Source organism: Akebia trifoliata, chromosome 6 (genome assembly GCF_017979445.1).
Source record: "Akebia trifoliata isolate Shusen 1 chromosome 6, ASM1797944v1, whole genome shotgun sequence".
Taxonomy (NCBI): domain Eukaryota; kingdom Viridiplantae; phylum Streptophyta; class Magnoliopsida; order Ranunculales; family Lardizabalaceae; genus Akebia; species Akebia trifoliata.
Genome location: NC_141380.1, coordinates 5,826,533 through 5,849,040, shown reverse-complemented (window position 1 = coordinate 5,849,040; position 22,508 = coordinate 5,826,533). Strand labels below are relative to the sequence as shown.

The window sequence follows — 22,508 nt, the reverse complement described above, 5'->3', positions numbered from 1 at the left end:
TTTCAAATCTTATTTCACAGAGATTCTAATTCCTAATTTAATTCTCTCTATTCTCTTTTTTCACAGAGTTTCTAATTCTAACTAACTAAAAAATGATAGGTGATTGGGCCAATCTTCCCAAAGATTTGTTGGTGGAGATATCGAAGCGACTTACTATCAACGATGATTATGTTCAATTTCATGTTGTATGTCGTCCCTAGCGATCTGTTTTACCAGAGAAACCACGTGGCCTACCTTGCCAAGTACCATGGTTGATGCTACCCACCAAGAATGATGATAACTCATATTGTGACTTCTTCAATCCATTCAACAATAAGATTTATTCGCTTGAGCTACCTAAGACTTGTAACAAACATTGTTGGGGATCTTCAGAAGGATGGTTCTAAGTGAAAACAATCCACTTGTAAGGTTACTAAGTGACAGTAATATCTTAATATTTTACACAATTAAGACACTGCAATCTCCTCAAACTGGCCATTTATCAGGAGTTCCTACACCATTACAAGTCCTAATAGGATTGTTGGGGATTTGAGTTGTGCCCGTGTAGGAAGGATTTACCAACAATCCTACTTCATTAATTCTTATTCTATGTTCTACCTTTCGATCCTTCCTTCCTCTCATTAACATGATTACTCCTTAATGGGTTCCCTAATTCTTGACCAATCCCATCAGATACAAATCCTTACTCTTGTACCCCTGAAGGCGGCATGGGAAGCTGAGGTTTCAAATGATTGTGCTCACCCTTGTGGACAATTCCATTTATCTTGTCCATCAAGTGATCTCTCAACCTTCTTCTTCACAATGCAATTTGGATCCATGCACTTGTAGTAACTTCGTGGGTACTCTCTTCCTTTCACTTGCTTTTGCCCATACGTTCACCAATTATATACATCGTAAGAAGGTCAATCTCCACTAGTTGTGGACGATAGTGCTCTTTGATTCTCTTCCATGTTCTATGATGTCATGTTCAAGGACTCAATTGTTTGGTTTATTTTCATTTGTGGTGGAATTTTCGATGAAGATTTGAACTAAGCTAGGGCCGTACCTGTGTTGTGATGGTTTGTTGATGAGTGATATCGAAGTTTTCCTAGGCGAAACCTTTTATTTTTTTTAAATGAAAAATATTTTTTAAAACTTTAATCTCTTGACAAATTATCAAGAACCTAGTTTCTATTTTTATGTCGACTAAACCAACAAACTTTGTAGACAATCAAACACCTAGGAAATAACAAATAAAGAAAAAATATAATCACCTAATTACGTCTTAAAAATATAGAAACTTGCCAAATTTGCTAAGAAATGAGCAATTTTACTTGACACAAACTTTGCCAAGGGTTTATATACCACGATAGACTTGCTTTTGAGCTCCAAAATCTTGTCCGACAAATGACAAACTTCTGTTTCAGATATCTCACCTTGAAAAGTCACAAACCAAAAACAAATAAGGATCAATTATTATGATAAGAAATGACACTAGAACACGTAAGCTCATAAAATTAAAAGAGCACCAACAATGAAACGACTTCGATTGAAGATCGATTGACTGTTGACTTGAATCTCACTATCTTGGGTTTAACGGTAGAAACGATTGTTTCAGGAAATGCACAAGGGGTGTGGCATTGATGCCTGATGACACTCAAAAAGAGCGCAGAAAATGATCTAAAGGTTGAACATGAAGGCCTTGAAGCAACGATTTAGCTATAACCATCCCATCAGCCTCTTGGACTTCCATTTTCGACAAGAATCATGATATCTAACTTACCCACATGACATACTCAATCATACCATTGACGTGACAGGCTTGGGAACAGTAGATCTGCTATTCTCAGGATACAGAACTACGATTCCCTATAAAAATGGTGTAGTTTTGTATTCTAAAGAGAGTAGATATACGATTCTTGAGCCTATCACATAAGGAGTGTCGATTGAGTATGCTACGTGAGTAATTCAAATTATCGCTACTCTTTCGACAAATATACGAAGAGTCGTGATGATCTGATTACCCCACGTGACATACTCAATCAATTACTTGATGTGACAAGTTCAAGAACTCTAGATTTGAAACATGATTCCATTGAAATACACTTTCTTTATGGGGAAATGCAGATGCATATATATCGAAAGTGTAGATTTACGATATCCAAACTTGTAACGTCAAGATAGTCGATTGAATTTGCCACGTGGGTAGTCCGATTGTCACGATTCATATACGAAGGGTTGCGTTCGGCAGCCAAAGCCAACGAGCGCCTTATTCATCCGGACCGTTAGATCGCGCTCGATCCAGTGAATAGAAATCACGTTTTTACAACGTCATCCTTCAATTTATACCTCCCTTACAAGTTACAACTTAAAAGTTAAAACCCCGAGAACGTGAACAGAGAGTTTTCTCTCTCTCTCTCAAACAGAGTAATTTCTTCTCCTTCTCTCTATTTTGGCTCAAAACCCTAACTCTTAACACATTCACACCTCTCTGCCTCTCTGCCTCTCTGAATCTCTCGGATCTCTGAACTCACTCGATCTTCTCTCTCGATTTCATACGTGAAGCTCTCTTTTTCAGACGAAGAAACCCTAACTCTCGTTGGTTCAGTGATCTCTCGGCCATTCTCGATCTCGAATAGACGAAGCTCTCTCGTTGGTTCACTAATCTCCCGGCCTCACTCAAACGAAGAAACCCTAACCCTAGAACCTCACGAGAACCAGGTCTCCCTCTCACTCTGATCTCTCTCTGTGTGTTTTCCACTTTATACTGTGTTTTTTCACTTCTAAAGCGAGAATGAAGACTGTCTCTGGTTCGATCGTCTCTTCCAAGCCAATCTCCGTTAAAAAAGCCTCATCAGTTCTCAATAGTTTCATATCCGCTGAGACTGGAGCTTCGCAAGCAGTTTCAGCATATCTGAGACGCACTTCAGAAGCCTTCAATGAGTTGGTTCAGCTCCACAGAGAATTGAAAGTTGGACGATCCGAACGAAAGCGCAAGAAATCTCGTTCGAAGACTATAGACTATGAAAATCTAATGGAATCTGCGACAAAACCCATACAAAATGGACTAGATGTCGATCAAATTCTTGATTCGGTTAAAAAACAAAGTCTCAGATTTTCTGAAGATTTCGAAGATGGAGGTATCGATGAAGAGAAGAGGGGAAGTGAGAGAAAGAAGAAGAAGAAGAAGAAGAAGATAAGAAACAGTGATGGATTCGAAATTGAGGAGGAAAAGAGAGAGGAGAGAAAGAAGAGGAAGAAAGTCGAAGTGGAAGATGGAGGGTTGGGTGATTTGGAGGAGAGACATGAAAGGAAGAAGAAGAGGAGACATGAAGGAGAGAGTTAATTGTTGATAACTTGAGATTGAGGAGATTTTTTTGGGCTTGAAGTCATACAGGCTTGAGTGCCATTGTCGGGTACTTTTTTCAAGGTTCAATTTTATATTTATTACTTAAATTTCAAAGAAATGTTTCCTTTTTGTGTTGATTTTAGATTGGATTATGGCCTTGTTAATTGTTTTCTTTCAACTTAAAACGGAAATGAGAAGTTTTTATTGGCTAACAAATTGTTTTAATTCAATTCTGTCACAAGTTTAGTTCTAAGTTATGTCTAAGAATATGCATTTGAGAAAAGCTGATTATAATTCTAGTGTGAAGCATAGTAACAAAAATATTTGCATCTCTATGAGGCCTCCGAACACTTTTTTTTTCTCTCCTTCTCTCTCTCTCAATAAATAAATAAATAGATTTCTCTTCATATAAGAAAATACTGAAAATTTGTTTGCCAGAGACAAACAAAAATGGAAGGGGAGATTGGGAGAAAACAATGATAGTCTCGGTAATAAAGAAGATTATTCATTACATTGAATAGTTTTCAATAACCATAAATACATCAATACATCAATTTCAACTTAGCTAATCATAAATACATCAATTTCATCCAATATACATGTTATATACATCAATTTCTTCCACTATGTGATAATTTATTTTATTTTTCTCAAGTGTAGAGGTACAACAATAGTTCCAATTCATTTATCTCTTATATGCATTGTTATGTTATGCTGATTAATTCATTTATTATTCCACTATAAGATGTTGACATGGTATTTATATTTTATGTTGTTAATTATTGTTCTTATTATTAGTTGAGTAAATGTTTGACTGTCAAGTGACACCTTAGCTTTTGTGTTGATGAACATGCTTTGGAACCAAAAATTATTGCTACACATGACTTTAGTGTTTTATTGGCTATTCTTGCAGTAATCTAGATTGTTTTACTAAAGAGGAGACAATTCCAACATTACAACCAATCGATGAATTTCATATACTTAAAAAATAATTTACATTTACACATTTTATTGAATCGAATACCAATGTGATAGGTTTACTTACTATTGTTGACAGACATCTCCAAAAAGAATCGTGACAAAGGCAATTCACTGAACATCCTTTGCTTTGAGATACACGAGGAAAACGATGTATGATTTTGTGAATTGCCCGTCAATTTATCATGACTCCTTCAAGAAATAAGGATTGTTTGAATAACTTCATCAATCAAAGAAAGTTGTCTTCACTATGGAAGAGTATCACTTAACTAGTAAAGATGTGGATTTGCAAAACTAAGTTATGATGCTAAATGGAAAATGTTTGGTGTAATTTTTATAGAGATATTCTTTTCAAGCCAATCACGTTATATATGTCAATACCCTGTTTGCAAGTAATAGAGGCGAACGAAATATATGAAAGGTTTAATTTTTATGTGTTACATTTTTTTTATATACACTAAATTAATGAATTTTAATTGAGAGATTCTATTGTCAGACCAACTTTTGCTAACAACACCCACTCAATGCACATGAAAACAGCAGAAAATTTATACATATCTTGGGGTGCTGTTAGTAAAAGTTGGTGTTGTAATAGAAGCTCTCTTATAATTTTAAATAAAACTTATTTGTATCACGTGCAACACACATGCACTTTACTGGTCTTACTAAATGAAAATAAGGTACTGCTGTTGGAAGAATAGTGTGGGTTTGATAATACAGTCTCTCGCATTGACCTTGAAGTAAAGGCTCATTAGTAAAGAAGAAAGTATATGTGAGGCAATTTATCACAAAAGAACTTCTACTGAAATCACTCACTACAGTGCATTTGATCAATTTAAACCACCTCAATTGCCACCAAATCTACATCCATTAAATATAAATCAGTTGGAAATATAGGATTCACACATTTTTCTACAAGAACACCTGTCATTTTGTTTAACTAGAACCGAGGGAAATAAAAAATATTCTTGAACACGAAAATATTTGAGACACTGAAATGTCCCTTACATCCAAGAAACTCTCCAATGCCATTAATTTTTTTTATGGCAATCACGAAGGCATAATGAGCATAGCTGTGCTTTTCAGTGGCATTTTCTTCTGATATTAGTAAGGTGATTTCATCTGTTTGCTTCGGTTACATATGATGTACCTGTTCTTGTTCAAGAGTGTTTTAGAGTATGTTATATGCAGATGATGTAGTTTTAATTGAGAGATTAGATAGGAAGTTAGTGTAAAACTAGAACACCCAAGAACGGCTTTGGAGTCCAAGGGCCTTGGAATAAGTTGGACCAAGATGACAATATAGGATGCAACTTCAATAATAAGTATGCATGGAGAGGAGAAAGCCAGTAATAAAAAAAAATTGATCGGCAGAGATGGACTATATTAACCAAGCTGAGAAAAGGAGGCACAGTCAAAAAGTCAGAGTACGGGTTTAAATCGGCAAGGAAAAACCTGGGAAAAACATTGAAATGGGGAAAAAACGATAAAAATATGTATTAAAAGTTATAATATATATATACATCTAATGAAAATTCATAAAATCAAGTTATTATCATCAAATCCCATATTTTTACATTTATGAATCACCAAATTCTATTATGTATCAAATCTCACATTGAAAAAACAGGAAAATGTCAAATTTTTTTTCCCGTGAAAAAAAAAAAAAAAAAAAAAAAACAGCATTTTTTGTCACAAATGAAAGAGAAGGTCACATTTTTTAATGCAAGATGCATTTTTTTTTTCTCCCCAAAAAAATTGCCGTTTTTTGTTTCTATGAAAGGAGGTTGAGAGACCAACAAATTTACACAAGGGACAACGAAAGGAACTAATCATACAGACAGTCTCCCATATAAATAGGAGATCTTGAAAAGAAAAAAAATAAAGAAACCTCTAAATTCTACAAAGGTCTTGCTCCAAAAAAAGTATCAAACCCATACTGATTAAAACTTCTTGAAGGGAATGCTACTTTCCTTCAAATAATCTACTTTCCACAAAACAGTGAACGGGGGTTAAAAGTTAAAAAAGTCCTGACTCCTGATAATTGCAGAACTACTGAATCCTAACACACCAATTGTTAAAAAAAATGGGGGAACCGAAGAAATTTCAGTCATATAAGTTGGTTTGAGACTGTATGCAATTTTCTTGCAAAACTGTAATTAATTTAACAGGGAATGGGAATATTTTAGATAATCAGGGATTTGCTTCACAGCACCATCAATAGTAGTAGTCAGGCATATAAGGGGGAGGGGGAGGGGGAGGGGGAGGGGAGCAGTATTAATATACAACACAGTTTAACTGAAAAAACTGGAAGGCATCCACCCCTTAATCCAATAATTGAAAAAGTAATAGAAATTCCTTTAGTATCTGAGTTGGCGAAAAGAACAAATGAAATGTAGAAGAAAGCCACCTACGTTCAAATCCATTAATGGTTAAAAAAACTTCAGAAAGGGAGTAATGAAAAGGCAGTTACCTCTCTACTAATGATAGCAATAGCAGGTATAGGTAGCAGCCATGGTACTTCTCCAAACACAGCAACGTCCAAAGGTCTGGTACACGGTAACACCAATGTCGTAGCAACCATAAGCTACACTCATAATGCATCAAAATCCCCAAAACAAAACTCATATAAGGAAAAATCTTAAAAAGTTATGATCGGCATCCGCTTTTACCTTTTATTACATGAATTTTTAGAGCCAGCAATTTATATCTAACCAACAACTTGAAATCTATGGAAGAAGAAAAATTCGGCTACAGGAACCAAAAATGCACCAAATGCTCAATTAGCCCTAAAAGCCAGTGAAAAACTGGGGTTAGTCATATGAAATATTCCTTTTCAGAGACATAACCTTTCGAGCAATGTACCCATCATGCCAATCTGTGATGGCTGCACCAATAAAAATACCTGTTGTAACTGTCGTTGCCCACCAACTATTCATGCAAAAAGCTGGTAAGCGAAATTAATATGTTAGCTTCATGGAATGAGCAGATCAACAAAATGGCCAATACAAAAATGTACATAGCTACACTAATTGGGGAAAAACAGTACCTAAAAAGGTTTGTTGATTTTCATCCAAAAGATAAAGTCGAGTCACTAATCGGATTCCTTTGATGCATGATGAAATTAGACAAATGAAGACCATGAGATTCAATGATCTTTCCAATGAGAATGACAAATGAGAGAGCATAGCAAAAGACACTATATGTAGAAGTCTCAATAATGGAATGAGTTATACTGGACGCCGCATAAAAAATCGTGGCCAATTGTGAATACAACCCAATAAATATAAAATGTCTAGGCCTATCTCATCTTTATATCCCACCTTTGGGACAAGATTATAGGTCATCAGAAGAGTTAAAATACGATAGTCGGGAAGAAGATGAGACGATTTCAATTGTTTGGTCCGCTAAATGGGTTTATCATAAAGGGCTTGAGAGATCCTATCCCGTGAAGGGATATCAAATATGGAATACTTCACTGCATTAAGGACTCTAGAGATTCTTAGAATGGAGGCAATAGCATCCGGATTCACCTAGAACATAGGACTTGAATTGAAGAGAAGCGAAATTGACTTCAAAGATGTTATAGTAGAAATGATGAATTTGAGTTTCATCACAATGCCTTTTAAGTTCAAACAAGGATTTCTACCCTAAAACAACAAAGATTTGTTCAATCTGACTAGAAACTAATTTACGAAATGTTACATACCTTTCTATTGTAATAGGATCAAGATAGAAGATTTGATGAAATGAATCCTTACATGTTTCGTTATAAAAATCATCATCTTGTCCTTGATGCCTTAGACGTTTGGAAACGGACTTCTTCCTTGTAGTGTTTCGCTTGTTCGTCATGGAAAATGGATAGAAAAGAGAATAATAAAAATTTTGTAAGTAATAAAGGAGAAAAAAATGATGAAAACTAGGATTAAAGATGTGAAGAAGAGGAGGCGGCGAAAATGGGGTTAGAAAAGGAAAAAATGAAAAAAAGAAGAGAGTTAGAGTTTCTTCTAACGCTCGTTTTTAAGAAACCCTAGTCCTAAGAATCTAAATCCTAAAATGCAAATGAAGAAATGATTAAAGATAAGAAAAAAAACAAGAATGTAACTAGGGTGGTACATACGTTATAGAAGAAAGAGCATCTTCCAATGGAGATTTTCCAAGCTCTAAAGAATTAACTACGATGAAGAAGAGAATTTTAAAAAAAGTTGCAAACTTGATTATAGAGCACGCACAATTTTAAGACTCGTTGAGGATATTGAAAATGGTGATCTTAAGTTCGAAGAAATTAAGTAGTATCATATGTGAGAAGCTAATGGTTATAAAAGGACTTGGTACTTTCGTATGTTTATATACATTAACATGGATGTAATTTTATACAAAGATTCCAATAGATACTGAAACCATTCGACATCTAAAACAGGTTACTATATATTAATTAATACTATTTATTTTAACTTATTATTTATTATTATTAATATATGTTGTTTTAATGTATAAATGTAATACTAACAATGTCTTATGGGATTTATTTGTGAGCATTTTCATAAAAAAAAAAGTTACACAATAAGCACTGTGAAAAAGATGTCGAAGATGTTTACCAAAAATTTGCACCATTTCTTAATGACGAACCAGATATGTGTCAAAAGAAATCCAATATGCCAAGAATTGGAATAGTGTGAATTTTTAGTAAACATCTTCAACATATTTTTTCACAATGCTTATTGTGCAACTTTTTTTTTATATGAAATTACTTACAAAAAAACCCATTAGACACTGTTAGTATTACATTCATATATTAAAACAATATATATCAATAATAATAATAATTAATAAATTAAAATAAATAATATTAATTAATATATAATAACCTATTTTAGATGTCAAATGATTTCAATATCTGTTGAAATCTTTATATAAAATCATATCCATATCAATGCATATTAATATACGAAAGTATCAAGTTCTTTTATAATCATTAACTTCTCACAGATGATCCTATTTAATTTCTTTCAGCTTAAAATCACATTTTTCAATATTTTTAACAAGTCTTAAAATTGTGCATACTTTATAACCAAGTTTGCAACTTTTTTGTAAAACTTTCTTCTTCATTGTAGCTAACTCTTTAGAGCTTAAAAAATCTCTATAAAACGATGCTCTTTCTTCTAAAACATCCGTACCACCACTAGTCACATTCTCGTCTTTTTTTTTTTTCTCTTTAACCTTTTCCATTTGCATTTTAGGATTTGGATTCTTAGGATTAAGATTTTTTAATGGCGAACCAAACGGGCATTAGAAAAAATCCTAACTCTCTTCTTTTCTCATTTTCCCCTTTTCTAACACCATTTTCACTTTCTCCACTTCCTCACATCTCTAAACCCTAGTTTTAATCATTGTTTCTCCTCCATTGCCTACAAACTTTTTATTTTTCTCTCTTCTATATATTTTTCATGGTAAACAAGCGAATCACTATAAAGAAGAAGCTCGTTTCCCAACGTTTAAGGCATCAAGGGCAAAATAATGATTTCTACAATGAAACCTGTTAGGATCCATTTCGTCAGATCTTCTTTCTCGATCCTATTACAATAGAAAGAAATTTAATCTTTCGTGAATTAGGTTCTAACCGGGTTAAACAAATCATTGTTGTTTTAGGGGTGAAAATCCTTATTTGAACTTAAAAAGCATTGTGGTGAAACTCAAATTCGCCATTTGTACTTAAACATCTTTGAAGTCGATTTCGCTTTTCTTCAATTCAAGTCCTATGTTTAAGGTTTAGTTATCTATGTGAATCCGGATATCATTACCTCCATTCTAAAAATCTCTAAAATCCTTCAAATAGTAAAGTATTCCGTATCTGAAATCCCTTTACGGGATAACATTTCTAAGGCATTTTATAGTATACCCATTTAGTGGACCAAACAATTGAAATTATTTCATCTTTTTCCCGACTATCATATTCTAACTCTTATGATGACTTATAATCTTGTCGCAAAGGTGGGAAATTGATATGTGACAGGCCCATAAATTTTCTCTTTATTGGGTCGTATTCACAATCAACTACGATTTTTTATATGGCGTCTGTCATAACTCATTTCATTATTGAGGCTTCCACACATACCGTCTATCGCCTTGCTCTCCCATTTGTCATTCTCATTGGAAAGATCATTGAATCTAATGGTCTTCATCCTCATCCAAGTAATTTCATCATGCATCAAAAAGAAATTGACTTGGGAAGTCTAATCTTTCATTTCTTATGTAATTGATAACGTTGAAGTCGAGTTATGAAGTCTAAGCTTGAAAATCTTGTTGAAGTCATATTCGTTGAAGCTCAAACTAAAGGAGGATGGAAAGAAAAATGAAGGACCAATCTAAATCAACGAGAAGTGAAAAATGTAAAAGCGTGTGTGAGTGTTTTTGTTTGGTTGACCAACGAATGTATGATCGACCGAATCGGAAACTCTTATACCTTTTTCTTTTCTACTCACTCTGGCGACCGAGTCCTTTCGGTCAACTAAACCCAAAACTCATATGCCTTCATTCTTTGCTCGCTCAGGCGATCAAGACTGTTCGGTTGACCAAATCTGAAATTCTCTTATCTCTTTAATGTGATCACTCAATCAACCCAGACATGTTCAGTCGACTGAACGCTTAAGTTTTAATTGGTGCAATGACCAATTTTTTTGAGAAAGACTTGGTCTGTTTGATTAAGTCTTTGACTTTAGCGAGAGTCTTATCTTCAGTTGTTATGGTTTTCCTTTAAACCCTATTCTTTCTTTTATAAAAATGAGAGATCAATAAGAGGAGAGCATCAAACAAAAGTTGTTCATTTTTATGTTGAGTTTCTTACAAAGATTTCTTATTATGAAATCTCAGAATTACTCATGAGAAAGTCTCAAGCAGTGTCGTGGCGGTTTGCTCAATTTTTTTTTTTGTAAGCGATTTGTAATCCGAAAACATTGAATAAAAAGACATTAGTTCAAGTTACTGAGCTTTCCAAGAGTGGAGTAGAAAACGAGGTCACCGAACCACAATAAATTTGTGTCTCATTGATTGGTTTGATTTTCTCTAAACTCTTACTTTATATTTTATTCAAGAGAATCAGATTAATTGTGTATGATGTTTGCTTGAGACCAACATTACTAGTTTGACATTAAAAAAAATGATAGAACCCCCCCGGCTTTTAAGTGTTCATTATAGTTATTTCAGTCCTACACACAAACATGCCACCCTGATCAATCACATTATGCTAATGATGACAACAATTCTACGCTTGACACCCAACATCACAAGAGAAGTCAGATATAAATTCCTCATGTTACAAAAAATTAAATAAATTCCAAACAAACAAAATTCTAAATCTAAATTCAAGCACAATAATAAAGCCTAAAAAAAAAAAAAATAAACAGAGAAACTCCATTTTATCCATCATCAATTTCAAATAATTATAAATCATAAATTCAACATTCTCAGAGATATTAATCTGTGTCGTGTGCAAAATACCGAGGAGTAATTAAGTAACTTTACTTGAGATGTATAAGATCATTACTTTGTAATGGGATATGGGTTGTGGGTTGTAGGTAGTTACTTAATTAGATAGGATTGTAGGTAGTTTAATAGGTATTTGACTAAGGTAGGAAACTGATTTAGGAGTGGAAAACGATTTTGGTGGATTTGAAGTGTTTGTATTTAAATAGATGTCTTTCTATTAATGAAATTACCAAATTATTAACTTATCTAAAATTTCTCTTGAAATAAGGAGGATAGAAGTGAACCAATTATGCTTTATTTCTAGTTTATTAAGTCAAAATAGGCAAGAGAAGGAGTGCTCGTATCAGATACCCATTACTAACCAAGCAAAACCCATTCTAAACCTAAATTCAAATCTAACAATAACACCTCAATAATCTCATAGCCTTTTAGAAATTAAAAAGCACAAATCATGAAATAGAAATATAAACATACTGGTAACAAGGAGTGGCACCGCAACAACACGTCCAAGTTTCCTTCCTGTTGTGCTACTGCTACAGCTGCTACTAGTTCTTATCCTGCGCACCCATGTATCCACCACTATGTGGAGCTTACACAATACACATAGAGATGATGATGCCATGGTTAAAAATGTTTAAACAACGCACGGTGGCTTACGTTAGTCAGTTAGGCAAAATTTTTCTTTTATAGATACTTAAATGATATAAGGGATTTGAAACGTCAAAGATAATTCAGAGAGATGCGAAGTCCTAAGCTCTCTCTTCACTTCCCCACGCCCCATATTTTCCTATGTTGCATTTTTCGTTAAAAAGCGACTTGGAACTTGTGCAAATGCACATGAATCTAAAAGGGCTTATCTGTAAGTATCTAAAAGGCTTATTTGCAATTTAAAATATTAAGAACGGATCTAACTGTTGCATTTTTATTAAAAAACTCCCTACTATATCATGTTTGATACCTACAAAACCTTACTTTATAAAGTTTATTAGAGTAATTATTTATTAGAGTAACTCTATCGTAGGCATATCTGCTAGGTATTTTATTGTAGAGAATAATTTTGTTTATTCATGAGGTCTTCATTCCAATCATAAGAATCAAAATGACTCTCCACAATTTCAGTTACAGTAAAACATTTCACAACTGTCTCTTTTTTCTGTCAATACTAGAGAAAGAAAAACTCACTCTATTCTTTTGTCTCCCCGACTTTCTCTCTCTTTCCATAATATTTCGAAGTAGCAAATCCTAATTTGATACGTTCGAGTGATTTTGGATGACTCTGAATATGTAAAATTGTAATTGGTAGACGCTACAAAACCAGAGCCCAAGTGCGTTGGAGTAGTTTTTACCCAACAAACCTTGTAGCAATGAGCTACGTCGTAAAATTTAAATTGATGGGGTTAATTTGTTATTTAATATGCCTTGGAGTGGATTCTAACCACACTACTTTTTGGCATTCAAAAACATGATGCGCTGTAAGTTATAAAAGAGAAAATTCTAAGTACTCTAGAAAAAAAAAGGGTTAATTTTAGTAGTTAAAAAAAAGATTCTTTTTTTAATTTTATTCTTTTGGATTTGTGATTTTACATAAAATCTAGAAGAATGTGGGCTTGGATTTTCAATTTGATAATCCATGTAAGCCCATAAGACCCTTACTAAGATTTGAAATATTGCCAATATGACTCATAAAATAAAGGGTATATTACACTTTGACACTTATAATTTGGGATAACTTTATTTTGACCTCTAATATTTTGATAATTGCACTTACCTCCCTTATAATTATCTAAGGAGTTCACTTACCCGTTACGTCAAATTGGTGTCAACTTAATAGTTAAATTCCTTTTATAAAGATTATTTTGCCCTTTTTAAAATATTATTCTTTTTTATAAATAAAAATATTTGTGAAAAAATGAGTACAATGAATGCTTAGGCGAGGGCATTTTAATTATTATTTTAAAATTGCTTTTTTCTAATAAAAAACAACATAAAATAAGAGGGTAAAATGGTCAAATAACATCTAAATTTTTACCTCGTTAGTGAAGGGGTAGGTAAGTACAATTATCAAAATATTAGGGGGTAAAAATGAAATTATGCCAAATTATAAGGGATCAAAGTGTAATTTACCTTAAAATAAGATAACATACTTTTGACGAAGTAAACGTGTCAATTTCAATGTTAGTTCAACACGTTCCAATTATATAGTGTGGTTTTCAAATTCTTTTTAAACCTAAAACCACTCTTTCTTTCTTTCTTCTCCACAGAGTTCTTTTTCAAATCTAGAGAGAGATATGGCAGCCAAATCAAATTGGTCTAACCTTCCAGACGATCTTTTAAACCTAATCTCAAACAAATTGTTCTTCATCAATGATTACATCCGATTCGGCGGAACTTGCCGTTCTTGGCATTCTATGTTCTCCAAAAATCGTGATCAATTACTTCCTCGTCAACCTCCATTACTACTGATCCCAACAAAACCCTCTCAAACTCTCAATCATCATCACTCGCTCAGTTTCTACAGTCTTTTTGATAAAAAAGTTTGCAATTTTCAAGTTTCAATACCTCACAATCTTCATTGTTGTGGTTCCAGCTTTGGATGGCTACTTACAGTTGAGAATCGTTCCTTGAAATCTCATCTATTAAATCCCTTTTTATCCATCAACAATGAGATCGATCTCCCTTGTTTTAACTCTTTAGATATTCAAGATCGAAATTCTAGGGTTTTATTACCTAGTGACGTCCGCAAAGCAGTTCTATCTGTCAATCCAGCTTTAACCCCCAATTTTCAAGTTATGGTGATCTATGGTAAAGATTCAAGATTAGGGTTTTTCAAATCTGGTGACAAGATTTGGACTTCTATAGCAAATAGATGGCATGGGTTTACTGATGTTATATATTATAAAGGTCTGTTTTATGCTGTAAATGTTAGGGGAAGGATTGTGACTTTTGATATTAGTTCTCCAAATCTCAAGATTATAAAATTTCCATCTCTCTTGCCATCCAAATATACGACAAAAAAAATGTATGTTGTGGAAGCATTTGGGGAGTTGTTGTTGGCTATAAGGGAAGTGGACTTCATTGGTGATGATAGGTCTTGTGGATATTGTAGTTACAAATATGGAACTGTTGGATTCAAAGTCTATAAACTTGACCAAATTTTGCGTAAGTGGATCAAGGTGAGGAATTTGTGTGGATTCGCATTATTTTTAGGTGAAAATTCTTCAATGTCACTTTTTGCTTTGGATTTCTTGGGATGTAAGCCGAATTGCATCTACTTTACGGATGATAGTAGGGAGTCATTTTCTTGGGATCCACAGTATGGGCCTCATGACATGGGAGTCTTCAATTTAGAAAATAGGAGTATTAAACCACTTTACCCAATGGAGTCTCCGAGGATCACACCAGCACCCATTTGGGTTGAGCCTACACTACAAAGCACGGTTTTCAAATTTGGATCATCAAACAGCTAGTTCACAAATGATTTGGATGAGACAAAGAGAAGAAGAAGGAAAAGCAAGTGTCTCGATGCCTAGATGACTTGGGCAAGTCATCTTGTCCAGTTTTTGACACAATGCCATAAGGTTGTAACTCAGTTTTATATTTATGAAGAATTTTCTTGAGTGCCATAAGTGCTTTTGATGGTATTTACCTTCCCTAGAACTTTTATTTTTTTATTCATGTAATTAATGCCAATATTAAAAATCTTACTTTTATTAATGGATAGAGTGGGATGGAGGAACATGATTCATTTAACGAATCCAAATCTTTGAGATAAGGCTATGTTGTTGATGTTGCGGGAAGAATAGATGGGATTCTTAGCTCCCCATCTCTCATTTCTTTAGGATAAGGCTTTTTTGTTGTTGTTGTAATATTAGATGGGATTCTTCAGTTGCCCATCTCCCATGGCTGAAAGTGTGAAATATCTTGTTGCCTAAAATATTTTGTCCATCACCTCTTTGTGAATTTGTAAGGTGATGTTCACATAGCTCAAGTTGATGGCTTAGGGCCTCATCTAGATCGAGAAGATCCATTAATTATCCTTACCATACAAGCAATTTTACTCTATTGAGATGGTTATAAATGCAAGTAAAAGGGTCAAGGAAAAGGTTATTCATCATATGATTTTGCTAATTGATAATTAAGTAATGTAGATTAAGTCAACAATATTCACCCTTTACTAGGTGTGTTGTATATTGAAAAGAGTCGTGCTTGAGTGACCTCAAGATTGGACCTCATATCGCACATCTTGACGTGAAAGTGGATATGAACCATCGATGCTTTTTCACTCGTATCTTGAGGAAAGCATCTATGATTCCCATACACTTTCACGTTAGGGTGTGCGATGTGAGGTCCAATCTTGAAGTCACTTCAACATTATTCTATCCAAAAAACTTCAAAATGAATATATGTGCCTCATCCATGTTGTATTGGTTTCATATCCATTTTTTTTCGAAACCAAGGTATCAAGGCTTCTTAGAGCACCCGACTAATTCTTAGGTACATGCAGTCCCCTCCCATACATGTATTTGTTTAATTTCTAAGATAAATCCCAGAGGGTGGCCCCAAAGGGGCGATTCAAACTCAAGAACTTTGTTTTGAGGTGTCGAGGTGAAGATGGGGATGAATGGGATTTGAACTTTGAATCCACTTCGTGGATATCATAGGTATTGTCATTTACAAATGCCCAAAATATTTATTTGCTTGGTATACGTGTTAGAGAATTAGAAACATTGTATTAAGGTGCACAAGCTACACTATATCATTGCCAGTGTATCTCACAAATGAAAGGTTGTGATGGAGGATGATATATTTAGAATATATCAATTAGGATATTCTATAATATTATATTCGGCTTTCTATATATCTTAGTTGATGTACTATTTATAAATACCCTAATAGGATTTATGTAATATTCATCAAAGAATTCCCCATAACTTTCTTTTACAATAAGAAAATCTTTTAGAGCTATTTTAGCCACAGATGAATGTTTGGTCCATCTCTTGATGGATGGCTGGGTGGATGTGATTTAATGTTTTCTAGCCGATGGACTTTGCTATTTGGTGTTATGAACTTCCAACCCACCCGTCAAACATAACCACAATTTGATTAGTTGTAAAAGCTCAAATCAAGCTGACTTTTGGCGTGGGTTCACCGAAATAATGGACCAAGATCCATGGGTCAATGGGTTTAAAAGAGTGCCAATATTTATATAGCTCGCAAAAGCTCAAATCAATCTGACTTTTGGCGTGGGTTCACCGAAATAATGGACCAACATCCATAGGTCAATGGGTTCAAAAGAGTGCCATAGCTCACGTAGGGATTATTTTATCAATCACTAACGCATAAGTAATTTCGATCATTTTGACATTTTACAAGTCCCAGGATGAACCTCCCAACTCTTATTCTAAGAGTAATTTTGATCATTTTGTCATCATCAATCTTTACCATCTTAATGCCAATACAATTACATAATATACATAAAAACAAGAGATTATATATGGCTAAGTTCCCAAATAATTACAAAAGTTTGTTTTTTGTATTTCCAAAGTGGTACTAATGTTGACAAAGTTATCATGTATTATTGACAATTTGACTTTCAGCATTTTTGAAAACTTCCGTAATTATTTGGGAATTTACCCATATATAATCTCGTGTTTTTATGGATGTTATGTAATTATTTGGTAATTATTGGTAAGATTCCATCGACTATGATGGAGTGCGGATCATTTTAATGGCAACATGAAAGAGAAAAATGGATTGATGCAGGAAATACTACTATGAGACAAATGTAGAAGATGAAATAGAAAAAACTAAGAGCCTTCATATATCCAAATAATAGAAGTTTCAATAACAACAGGCATTCAATACTGACTTAAATCAATCCCCATTTCATATGCAACTAGATCGAAGCCAATGCCGAGTAGAAAAACTTGGGTTTCATGATCCCTTTGAACTCTTTTTCTAGATATGGATTGTTGGATGATGTCTCTATTGTCTAACTACTGGTTTAGGTCCTTTTAAGTGTATAAATCATCGCTTCGCTTTGTTAGTAGGAGTTACTGAATCTGGGTCAGAAGCACCAAGATTGAGGTTTGTGGGCATTTCGTGATTATGCTTTCCCTCGTATGTTGAGATAAAAGCTCTTGGATCATCTAATGCTCTTTCTACATGCTTGCGCACGTTGCACTTTAGATTGGTGCATCTGTAGTAACTTCTGCAAGACCAAGCACTACACCATCAACAGATATTACATGATGGGCTGGGATAATACAAGGCACGTGAAGTAAAAAAATAAATATTATTCCGGCTGCAGACTTATTCCGAAGACCCATTTGAAGGTACCACCTCAGCGAGGTGATAAAGTCAGTATCTCGTAATATTACAGACTTGGAATCAAGACCCCCACCTTAACACTTAAAAACAAAAAGAAATCTATATGCACCAACCAATGAGGGAAAAAAAATTGTACCCCAACCCCACCAAAAGAACTCAAATGAAAACAGAAAGTTCGGGGAAAACGAAAATTTCAAGGCATGCATGTATACCCACAATCATTCATCCCTTGAATTGTTTGTGGTACTTGAAATGGGCTGAATGACATGATTTAAAAAATAAATAAAAATTCCTTATTTCGAAGGGACTTTTCTAGCCTCAACCCACGATTGAGGAATTCCTAGATATCAGTTTTGATCTTCTAAGGATTAATACACTTTTTCCTAGGGTTACGTAACTCTTGGGAATCCCTAACATCCCAACAGTCATGTTAGTGGTTAGTAATTACTAGGTGAAGATGGGTTTTATAGCCAGGTCGTGGTATCAACACTCACAAAAAAGAAAGGGATATAAACATAGAATATAAATCTTGAACAAGTTGAAAGTACTAACCTAGGGTATGGATTTCCCTTCACGACCTTCTGCCCATACTTTCGCCAACGAAATCCATCCCCCAAAATCTCAGAATCTGTAGAATTTTGCACCACAATATGAGGCTCTCGTACATCTTGCCCCAGTAGACCTACTTCATTGGATTGGTGACCATTCTTCCTGAAGGAAAGAATGCATATAGTTAAGATTACTAAGTGACGATAGTGTCTTAATATTTTAATAATTAAGACACTGCAGTCTCCTCAAACTGGCTATTTAAACTCTTACCTTCGCTTAATTTTGGGCTCATCATCATCTGCATCGACGCCCTGCCTGCTTCCTCACAATCTCCACTAAGACCACCCGAATTATCAGGAGTTCCTACACCATTACAAGTCCTGATAGGATTGTTGGGGATTTGAGCTTTGCTCGTATAGGAAGGATTTACCAACAGTCCTACTTCATTCTTATTCTCTTTTCTACCTTTCGATCCTTCCTTCCTCTCATTAACTCGGTTACTCCCTGATGGGCTCCCCAATTCTTGACTGATCCCATTAGACACAAATCCTTGCTCTTGTGATCCTGAACACTGTCGCTTGAGAAGCTGAGGTTTTGAATGATTATTCTCACCCTTGTAGACAAGTAGCTGAGGTTTCGAATGATTGTGCTCACCCTTGTAGACAATTTCAGCTATCTGTCCATCAAGTGATCTCTCAACCTTCTTCTTCACAGCACAATTTGGATACGTGCACTTGTAGTAACTTCGTGGGTACTCCCTTCCTTTCACTTGCTTTTGCCCATACTTTCTCCAATTATATCCATCGTAAGAAGGTTGATCCCCACTAGTTGTGGATGATAGTGCTCTCTGATTCTCTTCCATGTTCTGTGATGCCATCTTCAAGGACTCAATTGTTTGGTTTGTTTTCATTTGTGGTGGAAGTTTTCGATGAAGATTTGAAGTAAGCTGGGGCTGCACCCGTGTTGCGGCGGTTGGTTGATTAGTGATATCGAAGTTTCCCTGGGTAAAACAAAAATAAAAAAAAAAGAAAGATCTTTTCAAACTTTAATCTCTCGACAAATTATCAAGAACTTAGTTTCTATTTTTATGTCAACTAAAGCAACAAACATATTAGACAATCGAACATCTAGGAAATAACAAAAGAAGAGATAACATATTGTGTTATAAAAATATAGAAACTGACCAGATTTGCCAAGAAATGAACAGTTTTACTTGATACAAGCTTTGCCAATGGTTTATATACCACAGGAGACTTGCTTTCAGGTACCACAACCTTGTCCGACAAATAACAAACTTGGGAGACGATACAAAACCAGAGCCCAAGTGCGTTGGAGTAGTTCTGACCCAACAAACTTTATAATAATGAGTTACATCGTAAAATTCAAATTGATGCGGTTAATTTGTTACTTAACATACTTGGAGTGGATTCTAACCACAACACTTTTTTGCATTCAAAAACATGATGTACTGCCATAGGGTTATAAATGAGAAAATTCTAAGAACTCTAAAAAAAAAAAAGATTAATTTTCACTGTTAAATTTAAATAGTTAAAAAAAAGATTCTTTTTTAAATTTTATTCTCTCGGATTTGAGTTTTTACATGAAATTTAGAAAACTATGAGCTTGGATTTTCAATTTGATAATCCATGTAGGCCCACAAGACCTTTAGTAAGATTTGAAATATTGCTAGTCTAAATCATAAAATAAGGGGTAAATTACACTTTTGACCCTTATAATTTGAGATAACTTCATTTTAACTCTTAGCATTTTAATAATTACACTTACCTCCCTTATAATTATGTAAGGAATTCACGTACCTGTTACGTCAAATTCCTATCAACTTAATAATTAAATTCTTTTTATAAAGACTATTTTACCCTTTTTAAAATATTATTCTTTTTTATAAATAAAAATATACTTGTGAACAAATGAGTACAATAAATGATTAGGCGAGGGCATTTTAATTATTATTTTTTCTAATAAAAAACAACATAAAATGAGAGGGTAAAATGGTCAAATTACATCTAAATTTTAATCTCGTTAGTAAAGTCGTTTGTGAAGGGGAGGTAAGTATAATTATCAAAATGTTAGGGGGTGAAAATGGAATTATGCCAAATTATAAGGGATCAAAGTGTAATTTACCTTAAAATAAGATAACATACTTTTGACAAAGTAAACGTGTCAATTTCAATGTTAGTTCAAACATGTTCCAATTATATAGTGTGGTTTTCAAATTCTTTTTAAACCTAAAACCACTCTTTCTTTCTTTCTTTCTTTCTTCTCCACAGAGTTCTTTTTCAAATCTAGAGAGAGATATGGCGGCCAAATCAAATTGGTCTAACCTTCCAGACGATCTTCTAAACCTAATCTCAAACAAATTGTTCTTCATCAATGATTACATCCGATTTGGCGGAACTTGCCGTTCTTGGCATTCTATGTTCTCCAAAAATCGTGATCAATTACTTCCTCGTCAACCTCCATTACTAATGATCCCAAAAAAACCCTCTCAAACTCTTAACCATCATCACTCGCTCAGTTTCTACAGTCTTTCTGATAAAAAAGTTTGCAATTTTCAAGTTTCAATACCTCACAATCTCCATTGTTGTGGTTCCAGCTTTGGATGGCTACTTACAGTAGAGAATCGGACTTTGAAATCTCACCTATTAAACCCCTTTTTATCCATCAACAATGAGATCGATCTCCCTTGTTTTAACTCTTTAGATATCCAAGATCGAAATTCTAGGGTTTTATTACCTAGTGACGTCTGCAAAGCAGTTCTATCTGTCAATCCAGCTTTAACCCCCAATTTTCAAGTTATGGTGATCTATGGTAAAGATTCAAGACTAGGGTTTTTCAAATCTGGTGACAAGATTTGGACTTCTATAGCAAATAGATGGCATGGGTTTACTGATGTTATATATTATAAAGGTCTGTTTTGTGCTGTAAATGGTTGGGGAAGGATTGTGACTTTTGATATTAGTTCTCCAAATCTCAAGATTATAAAATTCCCATCTCTCTTGCCATCCAAATATACGACAAAAAAAAAGTATCTTGTGGAATCATTTGGGGAGGTGTTGTTGGTTATAAGGGAAGTGGACTTAATTGGCGATGATAGGTCTTGTGGATATTGTAGTTACAAATATGGAACTGTTGGATTCAATGTCTATAAACTTGACCAAATTTTGTGTAAGTGGATCGAGGTGAGGAATTTGTGTGGATTCACATTGTTTTTAGGTGACAATTCTTCAATGTCACTTTTTGCTTCGGATTTCTTGGGCTGTAAGCCGAATTGCATCTACTTTACGGACGATAGTAGGGAGTCATTTTCTTCGGATCCGCGGTATGGGCCTCATGACATGGGAGTCTTCAATTTAGAAAATCAGAGTATTATACCACTTTACCCGATGGAGTCTCCGGCGATCACACTAGCACCCATTTGGGTTGAGCCTACACTACAAAGCACGGTTTTCAAATTTAGATCATCAGACAGCTAGTTTACAAATGATTTGGATGAGACGAAGAGTAGAAGAAGAAGGAAAAGCAAGTGTCTTGATGCCTAGATGACTTGGGCAAGTCATCTTGTCCAGTTTTCGACACAATGCCATGGGGTTGTAAGTAACTCATTTTTATATTTATGAAGAATTTTCTTGAGAGCCATAAGTGCCTTTGATGGTATTTACCTTCACTAGAACTTTTATTTTTTTATTCATGTAATTAATGCCAATATTGAAAATCTTACTTTTTATTAATGGATAGAGTGGGATGGAGGAACATGATTCATTTAGCGAATCCAAATCTTTGAGATAAGGCTATGTTGTTGATGTTGCCATAAGAATAG

General features: G+C 34.3%; 2 protein-coding genes and 2 pseudogenes across 4 annotated transcripts; 2 read left to right on the top strand and 2 right to left on the bottom strand.

Moving 5' to 3' along the window:
• Window positions 1–682: 682 nt before the first annotated feature.
• On the bottom strand, window positions 683–2,602 carry LOC147399873 (WRKY transcription factor 44-like; annotated as a pseudogene).
• Window positions 2,350–4,737, top strand: LOC147399872 (uncharacterized). Of its 2 annotated transcripts, none has more exons than XM_086445424.1 (2): window positions 2,350–3,395; window positions 4,386–4,737. In XM_086445424.1, exon 1 carries the CDS (start codon window positions 2,774–2,776, stop codon window positions 3,323–3,325), a length of 552 nt encoding a protein of 183 aa, XP_086301550.1. In that variant the 5' UTR covers window positions 2,350–2,773; the 3' UTR covers window positions 3,326–3,395; window positions 4,386–4,737. The 2 variants fall into 2 exon arrangements, with proteins under 2 accessions (XP_086301550.1, XP_086301549.1); XM_086445423.1 differs by having other exon boundaries at window positions 2,350–3,409.
• Window positions 4,738–14,034: 9,297 nt separating this feature from the next.
• Window positions 14,035–15,985, top strand: LOC147399871 (F-box protein At2g26160-like). The gene has a single exon (XM_086446621.1). The coding sequence runs from the start codon at window positions 14,080–14,082 to the stop codon at window positions 15,256–15,258; it is 1,179 nt and encodes a 392-aa protein (XP_086302747.1). The 5' UTR covers window positions 14,035–14,079; the 3' UTR covers window positions 15,259–15,985.
• A 1,583-nt stretch (window positions 15,986–17,568) lies between these two features.
• LOC147399870 (WRKY transcription factor 44-like) lies at window positions 17,569–21,151 on the bottom strand (annotated as a pseudogene). Its single transcript, XR_015179517.1, has 5 exons — window positions 21,134–21,151; window positions 19,855–20,010; window positions 18,941–19,670; window positions 18,674–18,832; window positions 17,569–18,002 (listed from the first exon to the last, which is right to left on the bottom strand). The product of XR_015179517.1 is annotated as a WRKY transcription factor 44-like (transcript).
• Between the last annotated feature and the right edge of the window lie 1,357 nt (window positions 21,152–22,508).

Coding starts and splice junctions, on each gene's coding strand:
- LOC147399871 (XM_086446621.1), top strand. CDS start 14,080: ATGGCAGCCAAATCAAATTGGTCTAACCTTCCAGACGATCTTTTAAAC.
- LOC147399872 (XM_086445424.1), top strand. CDS start 2,774: ATGAAGACTGTCTCTGGTTCGATCGTCTCTTCCAAGCCAATCTCCGTT.